This window comes from Scardinius erythrophthalmus (genome assembly GCF_964197995.2).
Source record: "Scardinius erythrophthalmus genome assembly, chromosome: 4".
NCBI classification, from domain to species: domain Eukaryota; kingdom Metazoa; phylum Chordata; class Actinopteri; order Cypriniformes; family Leuciscidae; genus Scardinius; species Scardinius erythrophthalmus.
Window position 1 is genome coordinate 39,986,369 of NC_138224.1, and position 15,687 is coordinate 40,002,055.

General features: G+C 36.5%; 1 protein-coding gene across 1 annotated transcript in view; it reads left to right on the forward strand.

Moving 5' to 3' along the window:
• The window catches only part of LOC308689304 (NLR family CARD domain-containing protein 3-like), a gene marked incomplete at both ends in the record, with an annotated part of 57,117 nt that extends 46,416 nt beyond the window's left edge, over positions 1-10,701 (forward strand). Inside the window, 3 exons of the mRNA XM_081362957.1 lie at positions 7,417-7,590; positions 9,926-9,972; positions 10,127-10,701. Coding sequence (XP_081219083.1) covers positions 7,417-7,590; positions 9,926-9,972; positions 10,127-10,701 — 796 coding nt within the window. The remainder of the gene's footprint in view (positions 1-7,416; positions 7,591-9,925; positions 9,973-10,126) is intronic.
• Between the last annotated feature and the right edge of the window lie 4,986 nt (positions 10,702-15,687).

Here is a 15,687-nt window from a genome sequence, read left to right on the forward strand (position 1 = left end):
TGTTTCAGTGTTCTACTGTATGTTAGCTTTCAGACACATTTATATAGTGCTAAAATAAGGTTTATGTATGTTTTGTTCGGATGACACAAAAATTTGAAATTAAATATACTTCCTGGAATTGCAGGGGCTTAAATAAACCTAAAAAGATAAAGCAAGTTATGAATAAAATAAAAGATCTAGGCTCTAAAATAGTTTTCCTGCAGGAGACCCACACTCTTGAGGAGGAAAATATTAGAATAAGCAGGAGGTGGCAGGGATCGCTGTATGCATCCTCATTTACATCTAGAGCTCGAGGTGTAATTACACTAATTCATAAATCGGTACCATTGCAAGTCACAAACGTTATAAAAGACAAATTTGGAAGATACTTGATTATTCAAGGATCTATTTTACATGAAAATTTCAACTTAGTGAATGTATATGGACCTAATATAGATGATGATCGATTCTTTATAAATTTATTTCTAACCATTTCTTCTCTCTCAGGAAAAAATATTATTGGTGGTGATTGGAACTGCGTTTTGAATCCAATCCTTGACCGATGCACCGGAATTGACCAGACTCATCATAAAAGCAGAGAAATCATCCAGAACTTTATGAAGGAATTGCAGTTGGTAGATATTTGGCGACATTATAATCCAATTGATATTACATATTCTTGTCACTCTAAAACATTTAATACATATTCTCGCTTAGATTACTTTCTAATTTCAGCAGACTTGTTGCCCAATATGGGAGAATGTTCCTATGATAGTATTACAATATCAGACCATGCTTCATGTAACATAAAATATACTCATAAAGATTTATTGATAGACCCTCCTAGATGGTGCTTACATCAAAAATGGCTCAAAGATGAATCTTTTGTAGGATATGTGGGGAATAAAATTGATGAATATTTTAGTATAAACACAACACAAACCACTGCTTGTATCAAATGGGATGCTTTTAAGGCCTGTATAAGGGGTTATATCATTTCTTATACTTCTTCAAAATCTAAAGAATTGCGTAAGAAAAGACAACAACTAGAGGAAAAAATAAAGAATTTGGAGAAGCAGTTATTTAGATATAAGAATTCACAAGTAGAAAAAGAGCTGTTGCTATTAAAAGCACAGTATAATAAAGTTACAGCGGATAGGGCAGCCTCCAACATATTAAGATTAAATCAGTCTTTCTATGAACAGGGAGAGAAGCCCGGTAAGATTTTAGCATGGCAAATAAAACAATTAGATGCACAAAAAAATATAACAACAATAATAAATACAAAAGGAGAAACAATTGTGGATCCAATAGAGATAAATAAAGAATTTAGAAATTATTATGAAAAACTTTATGATTCCCAGGGTCAGACCGATCTAAACGCACAAAAAAAATTCTTAAACAAGTTAAACATACCAACTATTGCAGAAGACCTTAGCCATCAATTAGACTGTGACATTAGTGAAGATGAAATAATCAAAGTAATTGATAGCATGAACACAGGTAAAAAAGCTGGACCTGATGGGTTTCCAATTGACTTTTATAAAAAGTTTAAGGGAAAGTTGGTAAAGCCAATATTGGAAATGTTGCAGGAAGCTTTTATAGATGGGGACCTCCCCAACTCAATGGTCAGTGCATTAATTATTTTATTACCTAAGCCTGGAAAATCTAGGGATAGATGTGAGAATATGAGGCCAATAAGTCTGCTTAACTCAGATCTTAAGATAATCAGTAAATTACTAGCAATTCGTTTACAGGAAACCCTTCCATTGATCATCCACAGGGATCAAAACGGCTTTGTTTTGGGTCAGCAAGGTCTGCATAATGTTAGGAGGGTTCTCAACGTCATTCAAGCATTAGTCGACACTAAGGATACGGCCCTCCTCTCCCTGGATGCTGAAAAAGCGTTTGACAGGGTAGAGTGGGCCTATCTTTTTGATGTGTTAAGACGCTTTGGATTTGGACCGAAAATTCGAAAATGGATACAGTTACTATATCTAAATCCTATTGCTGAGATTTTAACAAATAAAAACGTATCTTATGTGAGAGAAATGTTCTTAGGAAGTCTTTGACTATCCTGGAGGATACATCTCACATTTTGTTTTTAGAATTTGAACTGCTTCCCTCGGGAAAGCGATATAGAGTGCCCAAGTGGAGGACCGTTAAAGCTTCAAGGTCTTTTGCTTCGAATGCAGTTATGAGTGTAAATACTTATTTGAAACAAAGATAAAGGTGCCGTAAATTTTAAATAGTAGCTATATGAAGAATTATTATAAATGCCCGGGGTTTGTTGTTTGTTTTTTTTTTTTTTCTTTTTTTTTTTTTTTTGTTTTGTGATGTTTTTCAAAATGTTTTGTGATGTCATTCTGTTTTTATAAAAATTTGTATGTTTGTGAGGTTGAAGCTACTTAAATTGCCTTGTAAAGGGACAAATAAAGATTTTACTACTACTACTACTACTACTATCTAAACCAATTTCAATTAAACGCGGATGTCGACAGGGGTGTCCGTTATCTCCGTTGCTCTTCACTTTAGCAATGGAGCCCTTGGCTATAGCAGTACGGTCACATTTACATATAACCGGAATTTCAATTGGTCGGGTAGAACACAGACTGTCGTTATATGCAGACGATGTAATTGTATTCCTTTCAAAACTTAATTCTTCTATTCCTGCTTTGTTAAAACTAATTGAGGAGTTTGGTCACATTTCAGGATATGTAATTAACAGATTAAAATCTTCTATTTTGTTGCTAGATAAAGGAGAGAGAGAGAATCCACCTATAGTAGTTTCACAATTCAAATCAGTTTCTAAATTTACTTACTTAGGAATATATATCCTTCCAAATTTAGATTTAATTGTTCAGCATAATTATGAATCAATAACTAACGAAATTAGAGATAATGTCAATAGATGGATTCTTCTTCCCATGTCTCTTATTGGTCGAATTAATATTTACAAAATGAATATACTTCCTAAATTGTTGTATGTGTTTCAGAATATTCCTTTGCCACCCCCTGCTGACTGGTTTAAAACATTTAAGAAACTACTTCTTGATTTTTTATGGTCAAACAAACGTGCTAGAATACGACTGTCGTTACTTCATTTGCCCTATCATGAAGGAGGCTTGATGTGCCCAAATTTAGTATGGTACTACTGGGCAGCTCAGCTTAGATCTATAGGGTACTATTTTAGCAAAAATGACACTCCCCAATGGACAGAAATGGAGAGTAACATTTTGAGTCCTTCGTTACCTTTGTACCTTTTTTCTGATACAGAAGCTAATTTGTTGAAGAAAACAAAAAATCCAATAGTTAAAAACATGGTCAAGGTGTGGTATAATGTTAAAAGATACATTAAAGAACCAGTTATTTTATCACAGCTAACCCCAATTTGGGGAAATCAGAACTTCTCCCCAGGGAGAGCCGATGCAGTGTTTAAGCAATGGGCTTTAAATGGATTGGAGAAAATTCAAGATTTATATCCAACAGACTCAGACAATTTGATGTCATTTGACATGCTTAGACACAAATTTAATATTCAAAGGAAATATTTTTTCAAATATCTCCAACTCAGAAGTTATATAGGAACCAATCAAAACAACTTACGGAAACCACCCAAATCTGAGTTAGAAGAAATGATAAGTGAAAAAAGTTTTAAAAGGGGAGCAACTTTATAAACTACTGTTATCACACTCCCCGGATAATTCAACCCTAAAATTAGAAGCCTGGAAGAAAGATTTGCAAATAAATGTAACACCAGATGAGTGGGAAATGGCTTGTAGTAAAGCACATAAGCAAACTATAAATTCTAGGTTGAGATTATTACAATACAAGTGGCTTATGCCTGTTTATGTCACTCCTGTTAAATTAAACCAATTCAATCCAAATATCCCAGACATATGTGCAAAGTGTGGAGAAGAAAAGGGAACATTGTTCCATTGTATTTGGGATTGTAGAGAAATTAGAACATTTTGGGGTGTAATAAAGCAAACTGTGAATGATATTATTTCTAAAGATCTTCCTCTGGAACCTTCTTTAATCATTTTAGGCTTGTACCCCAAGCACATAGGATATACAAAAAGTGAGATGCTGTTCATTGATATATGTTTATTACAAGCTAAAATGTTGATAGCATTGCACTGGAAAAGCACAAGTAGACCAAGTATTGGACAGTGGGTTAAGCAGATGTTGGCTACTCTTCCATTGGAACGCATCACATACTTGCTAAAAGGAAAAAAAGACTTGTTTGAAAGTATTTGGAGACCTTTCATGCTCTTTGCAGAAAGCACAGACTTAACCGAAGATCAAGAGGAAGATGACACTCATGAATAGTTTCACAGTCGGGGTTCCGCCCGTTGGGAGATGGCTAGTCTCTGTTTACTTGTGTCAAAGGGCATATTGGATATGTTATATATGGTAACATTGTATTTTGTGTTTGAAAGCAGGTTCTGTTGTATGTTATGTATGTTACTCTAAAAGTCAAATAAAAATATTGTGGGAAAAAAAAAAAGAAATTTTGATTTAGATTTTTTTTTTTCAATAAAAAAGCCATTATTTAATGTCATTCACCATTGTTTTCAGGCTGTCTTTTTTTTAAAGTATCGGTTCAGGCAACGTTTAGGCACCGGTACCGTTTTAAAAGTATCGATTTGGCACCGGTATAAAAAAAATAAAAAATAAAAACGATACCCAACCCTAGTGTTGTCCGTCTAAACAAAGACGTGCTTGCCCTGAAGCAACTGCTTGAAGGTGTGCTAGAATGAGTCAGTCGATTAGAATGTGAATGGCCACTTCCCCTAGAGCGGGAAGGGCAGCCTCTGTAACCATGGTAAAGATGTGGGGAGATGGGAACAGCCCAAAGGGGAGTTCCTTGTACTGGTATACCTGACCCTCGAAGGCAAACCAAAAAAGCGGTCTGTGTCGAAGCAGAATCGAGATGAGGAAGTACGCTTCCTTCAGGACAATTGCTGCAAACCAATCTTGGGGATGAAAACAAGTGAGGATGTATTTCTGCATTAGCATCTTGAACGTGAGCTTGTGAAAGGCCCGATTTAAGACTCACAGATCCAAATTCGGCCGTAACCCACCGCCTTTCTTTGGTACGATAAAGTATGGTTCAAGGTGAACTAAATCACATAGCCAAGTCTGATTGTCAGCAAGAGCCAGTGGGACGGGTTGGTAAGCACTAGCCAGGCTCCCATGCTACCGAGAACTGCTGGGCAATAGTCCACTCTCCGATGCAGAAGGATCTGCGTCATCACTGCGGGAGGTCCATGGCCCAGCGGAAATGTTCCCACTGTAACCCTCAAGTCTTCAAGAGTGTTAACCATACTCGAAGCTCTGCATTGTGCAGAGGCAACAGGCTGGGTAACTTCAGAGGGGACTCTAGCCTTCACAAGAAAGAAGGGTCACAACCGCAGTGTTGTCATAGTCATGGTCTTGCAGTAAGGACATGAATCATCCATGAACACAGTCCCAGAATGCTCTTGCCCCAGGCATGTGAGACAGTAATCATGGCCATCAGATGAAGACCATAAATGACTGCATCCAGAATGGGTGTGGGTGATCTGCTCGTTTTTTTTTATATCAGTGCAAATTACTCTGTTGATTTTGATTTTACATACTTGTATTGTACATCATTCAAAACTGTTAAATGTCTTCTTTTATTTGTGTACACTCATAATAAAAACAAAATGTTGTGTTTTTCGTAAAACAAAGAAAATAAACATGATGTGCGTTCTGCCGTCTCTCTCAATGTGAAACTCATTCTGAAACGCGACAGAAAATGACCTGTAACTCAGCGAATGTTTGTCACACAGACTTGAAACGCATGTCTATACAACGCTTGGAATCTCTATTTTTAAAGTATGTAAATTATATAAAAAACAAATATTCTATTTTTAAGTAATCCATACGAAAGCAGCGGCATGTACAGTTTCTCAAACGCGTCCTCATTAACTATAATGTGACCACACCCACGCGCGCACGAGCGATTGACATGCAAATGATCCATGCGGAGAAATGCAGACCTGTAAACGCCCTCATCACCTCAAAACAAAGAAGCAGAGACTTCGTAACTTACTCTTCTCTGCTTTCATCGGGTTTGGACAACATAAGCTGTGCTGTGCTGTGCTGTTTACCTTGAATTTACCTCGGATTTACCTCAGAAGAACGCGATTTAAAGATGAGAAGATTTTTAAGGTAAGACATGTTAAACTGGTCGTGCCAGATTAAAATGTATGTTATGAAATGAGTTTGGAGTAAAAACATGAACTAAGCCTAATGTCATATATGTAGCCTACATGTAGACAGAAACACGAAATGTGAAATGTGAACTAGAATGATAGGCAACCTTTCAGTGCTTGTATAGCCTACGTGTTCAACACGAGGATGTTTTTATATTCTAATAAAACACAGCATGGTAAAAGTAGGCTAATATATATATATATGTGTGTGTGTGTATTCTGTACATTTTAAAAAGCTATTTTAACCTGAAAAATCTAAAATATATTCCCCAAATTGTGCAGCATAGTTTCTCTTGATATCAGCATGTTCACAGCTGTTTTGTTGTTGTTGTTGTTTTTAGAGGAACAAGATGCCACTGATAAGTCCTGCTGACTTCAACATTCACATAAGTCTCCATACATGAACATGCTAAAGTGAAAAAACACCATGGAAATGAAAGGTATGTAGCCTACTATGTTTCAGGAATGGCACAAAGGTGTGTGACAGTTCAAGTCTCTGTCTTTAGTTCAGTGTGTTAAATAATGTGTTTTTTTTGTCATTATGTTGTGTTGTAAATACATTAAAAACAATCAAAAAGCCATTCTTTTTTAAATCTCCTCATTCTTTGTGCAAGGCTGATCAGAATGGCAGGGCCTGATAGCTCCTAATAGGGCCATTAGGGAGTGTCTTTTGTCTTTCTCAGGTGAGAAAAGCTTACATAATAATGAGATGTCCACAGCTCTTGCATAGAGCTTTCTCACACAAAACACGTCGTAAAATTTTTAAATCAATATATTGTCTTCTCTGAATGAGCAGTCAGGGTGATTTTCACATAGTTTTGAAGCAAATATTCTGGGCTACGTGATACAATTTTCAAAAGTCTTATGAAGAAATAATCAGTATGGGTTTCATGAGCTTATTTCAGTGACAATTTTTTTTTTTTTTCACAAACCACGCATAAATGTTATTATCTCAAAACTACTAACTTTTATATACATGCTGCTGATATATTATTGTAGCAGAGTTTGTGCTGAATACAGTGTAATTAGACTTTAGCCATGAAAATGTCACAAGTAACAGAAATAAGCACAAATGTCAGAGCATGTCAGAACACCTCCAGGCCCAGAAAACAGCTCAGACCTCAGAGGGTTAAGTACTTTTAGTACATTGTCAAACTGATGTCATGTGAACTGTTGCTGTCTTTGTTTGTAGATTGTCTGGCTGTATGGTGAGAGAGGAAGGCTGTCGCTATGTGTCTTCAGCTCTGAGTTCAAACCCCTCTCACCTGAGAGAGCTGGATCTGAGCTACAATCACCCAGGAGATTCAGGAGTCAAGTTACTCTCTGATACACTCAACCATCCTAACTGCATGCTGGAAAAACTAAAGTATGTTGAGCAGGAAGTGTCACACTACTGTCTGTGTGTATGTCTTTAACCCTATGGGGTCGGCAAAAGCACGGGTGCGTTTTGCTCGATTTTTTTCACATAGTAGCAAAATAGACTTAAAATACTATGGACATACAGACTTAAGAAATATGAAAAAATAAACTGTTAAATGTCTACTTTTTATGTGTCCACTTACAATCTAAACAAAAAAACGTGCTTTTGTAAAATAAAGAAAATAAACAGGCTGTGCTTTCTGCCTCTCCATATCCGTTAACTTTTTTCTGAAACTTAAACAAAACTCAGCGAATACTATTCACCCAGGCATGAGCTATATATCTTTATAATAATGTAAGTGTGTACTTTTAAAATATCTAATTCAAAATGAAAACAAATATTTTCTGTTTATGTAATCTGTATGAAAAGAGAGAGATGTCAGTCGTTCTCATTATAGCTCATTATATGCTACTGTGAACACGCCCACGGAGAGCGCGCGCTATTCAAACGTAAGTGATCTGAGGCAAACCATGCAAACGTGTGAACGCCCACACATCAACTTGATAAAACTCATCAAGTTTAGTCCGATTCATGTACTTTACGTCGTCTTGCGACGCTGTGAAGAATAATACGATCAATAATAATCCTGGAAAATTTACCTCAGAAATGCTGGGTTAGTTTCACTTGGAGGAGTAATGGATCCAGCTGAGGATTGTGAATAGTAAGTTTTTTATTCTTAAGTGCTTTGTTCTAATCACAATGTGGAATAGTGCCCTCTAAACCGCAAAAAGACTGTTTAAATATGAATTACGAGTCTGTGTGTGTGAATGAATGAACTGTACAGATGCGTGCTGTTGTTTACTACTGTCGTTGTTTACTACCATCTGTGCCGTTCTTTCACACTCGCATTTACCAAACTATATTGCTATGCTACTGAGATGAGTAAAAATCGACTGAAATATGTTGAAAGAAAATGTATTTGTATAAGCAACGTATTAAACTGCAAATTAACATTTATATGCCCTAATATATCATAAAAACGATATGTTACTGACAAAATATTAAAGACAACATTTTGTTGACTAGTTTTGGATAGATTATAAAGTTTTTACTGTAAAATAGACTACTGCTACATCAAATAAGCCGTTGTTTGCCAATTTCTGCTCATAATGTTAAATATATAGTATGTTTTGTCAAAAATAAAGTCATCAACTAAAATGTTATTATAGTGTTTGTTCCAATGTAGGCTATATTCAAACTAATGAATCCTTAACTTTGAAATACGTATGATAAAATGCATACTTTAAAAAAAGAAAGATTACACTTGTAATATTGTTAATTTAAAATAGCAAAAATAGCTTCTCATTTATTTTTTATTATTATTATTAATGACACATTTGGGGAGAGGATATATTATTCCAAAACTTTCTGAAAATATAGTATGAGAATTAACTGCACAATTACTGGAAAATTTTACCTTGGATATTATACAATTTGTATGCATAAAAAATTTGTGCAAAAAGACAAAAAAGATGTTTCCAACTCTAACTTTGAACCAATTCTCTAGAATGGCCCATATAGCCTATTTGAACAGGATTTGTTTCCAGGTATGACTATGTACTATATATATATATATATATATATATATATATATATATATATATATATATATATATATATATATATATATATATATATATATATATATAGAGAGAGAGAGAGAGAGAGAGATAGATATAGATAGTATATATATTTTTTGTCCTCACATTCTCTCTAGTAGTTCCCTCTCAGTGACATACCTGACTGAAAGGCTCATTATGCGGGTCATTGTCTTAGGTGTGAATCAGAGCATTTTCATGATCATTCACGCCCCCACGCATATTGCCTTTCCAAACAAAAACTGTCTTGCAAAATTTAAATCAATGTATTGATTTATGTGAATGATATAGGCAGGATGATTTTCAGATCATTTTGAAGCAAAAACTCTAGGCAACAACATCCATTAGTCAAACATCTTGTGGACACATATTTAGTATGTGTTGTGTGGCCTTATTTCAGAAACTTTCATTTTTATTTTTTTTTTAATAACCATGCATAAACATTATTCTCTCAAAAATACAAACATGTACAAACATGTTGTTAGTATTATATTATAGAAGCCCTGTTTGTGCTAAATAGAGTGTAATTACACCTTTGCCATTGATATGTTTATAAGCAACTGTAAAAAGCACAAATGTCAGGGTATGTCAAAACATCTCAAAGACCCCCAAAACACCTTAGACCCCAGAGGGTTAATTATTGTATCATATGTGCAGAATGTGAAACTTTGTGTGTTTTATAGTGTGGATCATGGAGGAGAATTCAGAATTACAGCAGGACTTCACAAATGTATGTGTACACACACACACACACACACACACACACACACACACACACACACACACACACACACACACACACACACACACACACATACACACACACACACACACATCTTTAGTGATTGTTGTTTTGTGTTATAAATGTTCTCTCTTCTGTTCAGATGCCTGTGATCTCACACTGGATCCAAACACAGCACACACTCGTCTAATTCTGTCTGAGGAGAACAGAAAAGTGACACACGTGAAAGATTATCAGTCATATCCTGATCATTCAGAAAGATTTGATACATGGTCTCAGGTTCTGTGTAGTGAGAGTCTGTCTGGACGCTGTTACTGGGAGGCTGAATGGAGTGGACATAAGGCTGTTATATCCGTAACATATAAAAGAATTAGCAGGAAAGGAGTGAGTGAAGACTGTGTGTTTGGATACAATGAAAACTCCTGGAGTCTGATCTGCTCTGATGACACATTCAATGTCTGTCACAATAATAACGAAATTGACACCCATGTTCTCTCACGCTCCTCTAAAAGAGTAGGAGTGTATGTGGACGTGTCAGCCGGCACTTTGTCCTTCTACTGCGTCTCTGACTCACACACACTCTCACACTTACACACATTTGCCTCCACATTCACTGAGTCTCTCTATGCTGGATTTATGTTTTATTATTTGAATTCCTCAGTGTCTCTGTGTCTGAATGCAAAGCCTGTGAGACATCACACTCTCACATCCGACTGAAAGCAGTACTTTCACTTTATATACCTTAGTGCTGCCAGTCACCCAGTATGCTTTGGGGCTGTTTGAGCCTGGGTTTTGTGGTCTTTTTACTTTTTACAGAATAATTGTGTGAATATCTGAAAGGGGGTTTGCTGTTGTTTGTACATCACGTTTTGTACAGATAATACTCAATCAGAATAGGTTTGTTAACAATGTTATTAAATCATGGTTACTGAAATTCAACAACATGCATTAGCTGCTTGACTTTCTCTATAACCAAAATTTTGGAAGTGATATGTGAAGTGATAAACATTGGGCTAATTCTGCGTAGATAAATCAAGAAAAATGCTATAGTTGAAAGAATTAAAGTTATTTTAAACTTATTAATAACTTGTTAGTACTGTATGACTCATTTGCACAGTGCTAATGTTATGAAGCTGGAGCTGAAAAGATGGCAGGCGAAGTAGATCTATTTGCAATGGGCTTTTAGTAAATAAACAAAAGCACTGGGAACACGAACCATCTACACAAAATGGTAACATATCGATTTACTTTTGTGCCAATAATAATGAACAGGAATCATTTCTTTTCAAGAAACTAATGAAAATATAAATTGAAACTGAATAAAATATCTTTGAAACTAAAAAAGAATAAATCGAAAGCAAATTGTTTGACTTCGTTTTTAATACACTGTATGTTTTGCTGGCTATTTCTCAATTTCTATCACTGATCTGAACTTACAAATGCGCTTCCAGAGTTTGCATTTACGCTTCTGAAGTTTTCGTTTACGCTCCCTGAGTCTTCATTCGCCATTCTGACACATAGCTCTCATGGGGGCGGGGCTAGTAGCAGTGTGTTCTCATTGGCTACTGCGTTTTTGATTGACAGATTCTTGACCTGGAAGTGAAGACGTCAGTGTTATGTTTAGCGTGTGGATGTGAGCGTCTGTAAGCTTAACTTTCTATTTCATTTTAGTGATATTAAGTTTATATCTGTATTTATTTGCTGCTACACTATATTGTTGAGATGATTTCATATAGAAGGAATAGTACAGATGAATGATATCATTATCATTAGTCATCGTCGCTATCAGGATACTGGATACTCATAAGTCTGATTTTTTTATTTATTATTAATACTATATACTAATACTATTTAGAATACAGTACTTGCTTTTTCAGGTGGAGAGGCATTTTAGAGCTCAGTGAGAACCCATAACATTATACAGCAGTGTTGTCTTGATTTAACTGTTAGCCCAATCATTACATGACTTGTTTATCTATATTTGGTTCTTCGATTAGATCATAATTGCTTCGATTAGATCATATATATATATATTTTTTTTTTTAGATCATATTATCTTTTTACACCAAGTACCACCTCAGAAAATATTTGGCTCTCCAAGTACTAATGACCAATATGAAAATACAGTAGCATAGTAGGCCTAACTATTCAGCTACAGTTATGCACAGCTCAAAAATGAGGCAGCTTAATTTCTAATAAGAATATTTATTATTGTCAGCCACTTTAAACATAGTAAAAAGACAGTTTGAACATTAACAATGCACTGTGCTGCTTACATACAGGTAAATAAAAAACTTAAATAATGATTCAATTCAAATGTATTGCACCTAAAAGTGAAATAAAAACTGTAGCCTACTGTACTTAAAATATTAAGTAAAAAAAGTACTGTACTTAATAAAAAAAAACACAAGCTGTGTATTCATATTTAACCTTTTTAAACGTACATTGCTGTGAGTTTTTCAAGGCGATCATTATTTAGAACTGATCACTTTATTGTTTCCATGGTGACGCGTCATTGCTTGTCATTGCAAAAGCCAAGGCAACAGTGGCAAGGAACCAAAACTCCATCAGGTGACAGAATGGAGAAAAAAACCTTGGGAGAACCCAGGCTCAGAAGGCCAGTTCTCCTCTGGCCAACTAGCGAACAGTGTATGATTATGATTCAGGCAGCATTACAGGTCAGAAGTCAGATTTGATCAGAACATTCAGAATATTATCCAGTTCCATCTGGTTGGAAGTCAGAGTCATCACGCCGGTATGGAGACGGGTTTGTTGTAATACTGTACAGCTACTGGTATGAGAGTACTGTACAGAGTACTGTACAGTATCCAGGGACGTACTGGGATTGAAATTCAGCCCAGGACTTTAAGATGGAGAGGCCTTTTACGCGAGTGCCCTTGGTGCATAAACAGAAGGATTTTTTGCAGTTATTTTAATTCTAATAGTGTTTTTATGGTATAAAGAGAATCAGATTACGCTGAAGACCTTCAAGAAAATTTAGGATGACACCTGCCTCCTCAGGTTGTATAAGCAAGTCACCACTGCACTGAACACAAGCGAATAACTTTACATCTGAGGCGTTTAAAGACTCCATTTGTCCATTATTTATTTCTAAAGAAACACGACAATGTATAAAAGGCTCCATTACCTTGTATCTTACGTTATGGACCCCGTAGAAGCCGTTTTTGTAAAAATAGGCTAACGATTGCGTCATAACCACGCGACTCTCTGGAAATTACCGTATAGGCAGGAGGAGAAGCTTGCAGTCAATCGGGGGGGACATGGAGGCATAAAGTCAAGGGAGAAGCCCATAGAGAGTCATAAAGTTGCTCCTGCTCCTAGCTCATGGACACCTCCTACTCACACTCTCCGTCTCTGCAAGTTTCGGAAGGGAATGATTCAGATTTCTGAGTGCTTCTAACTGACTTCACTTATCTCCGTTGAATCCAATGGGGTCGCTGTGTCCAGTTTATATACTGTCTATGGCCAGGCCGGTCGTGCATCATTAAAAAAAAAACAACTCTTTGACCACCAGCCGGTTCGGCCTGAAATGGACCGGCCGTTCGGGATTGTTCCCGGTATTTCCGATTGCCAATCCGCCCCTGACAGTATCTGTTGTAGGATTATCCTTGAACAGTCCATTTCATATGAACACAACACCACATTCCACAGTTCGGAACGATTTCCCAGTGAACCATTAGTAAGTCATAAAACACAGTCATGGTGCCGAGATGGCTAAAGGAGATGTCACCCCCCTTCCCCTTGTTGTGCATGTCTAATCTCATACCAGTGATGCCAGGACCGCAGGAAAAGACTCCTCTTTGTTCCCCAAACTTAAGACAAAATGGCCAAGAAACCCTGTGGTGACCCCAATGCATAAATCCACAGCCTTATCAGGAAACAAAGGATGCTAAAGCATTCCTATGGCCCAGAATCACCACAAACCCTAAACCAGGGGACACCTCCTTTCTGCAGTTGTAAATTCCAGAGACTTTTGTCTCCAAAACCAATAGACTGAAATTAACCCACTAACCCATTAACCCAATGGTTTAATACAAACAACGGTCTCAAAATTGCTTCCAATAAGCTGAATTGATCACCAGTATTTACCTCACATATATCTTAAGTATCATGTATATTTTATGTAACCTGTGGAGTTCTTTCTGTGTGTTTAACTTTCTGTCAGGTAGAGTAAGGGAGCGAGGGCTCAATTGCGAGAAAAAGGTCTTTTATTCAATATATCACAAAATAAAACAAAATACAAACAAAAACTACCTCAAGGGGGAAAACAAGACAGACTTAGACTTGGACTTGAACTTCGACTTGGACTTGACTTGACAGAAGCACACAGCAGGGAAACACACAGTGTACGACGACGAACCAGCACAGGACTGAAGACACAAGGAGAATAAATAGGGAGAGCAAACAAAACAGGTAACGAGGGAGGACAGGTGGGGAAAATGAACTAATAATCCGGTAACAAGATGGGAGGGGCTAGACAATTGACAGGAGAGCACATGGCACAAGGAAACACATGACAAGCCATGTGCTCACAACAAACAGGACTAGAACACAAAACGAGACATGAACACGCAGCTAGTGAAAACTCATAAGCCACGTGTTCACACAAAACATAACATGAAAGCACACAGCCAGTGAAAAACAAGCTGTGTGCTACACAGCACAAGACAAGAAAAAAAACACGCAGACAGAAGAGCGCGCGGCTCGAGCGAACTCGAAACCGCGCGCGCTCACGTGACAAGACAGAGCGCACGAGAACGAGCGAAAGCTCATTCCGTGCGCTCACAAAAGAAAACAAACACGCGGAGCATTGATGTCCGAATCCCGACACAGAACCGAAACCTAACTAGACAGACGTGTCGGGATCCAAACACCATGCCCCGCACATATAACAAGGCACGTAGACAAGTGAGTGCACGGCCCGGGCTGCCAACTTTTGAGTTTAGCTTGGAGTGAGATGGGGGGGGGGGGGGAGGTATGTCAAAACAAATATTGCATCACAATAAGTGTAATTGTGGTTGTCAAAAACAAATATTGCATCACAATAAGTGTAATTGTGGTTGTCAAAACATTTGGTAACTAAATAGAATTTTATGAAGTTTAATGACAACATGTTACAATGTTTACATTGTACAATGACTGGTAGGATACAGTTTTTATTATTGCTTGACAAAAATTTCAAGATTTCAATTCCATTCTTGTGATTTGATTCTGATTTTGATTCAACATTGACTAATTTGGATACATGTTTATTTGAAATTTTATTTAAAAAAATAATCTCACCTAATGCTGTAAACATAGAGGGCCCAATCTGCTGGTATTATTAAAGGTTAAAAATAACAAATTAAATTAAATATAATGTAGTTTTTGTTATAATAACAATTATTTAATGACATAAGTAAAAATATAATAAATATGTAATATAGTGCTCAGCAAAATCTCCTCTCTAGCTATTTTTCTATTCAGTTAACATGCTATGGACATTAAATGGCTTTCCTAAGGTAAATGTAACGTTATGTGACATAATTGTTCTCCTGCTGTTATACTGACCTCTTTCCGTGGTTGAAAAACACAAATTGGTCGATATTATGTATACTTTCGGTAAGTTGTACTGCATCTTTAAATAAAAAAGTAACAGATGATCGGTTCACGTGCACTTGAACTGAGGCGCTCAGCGATCTG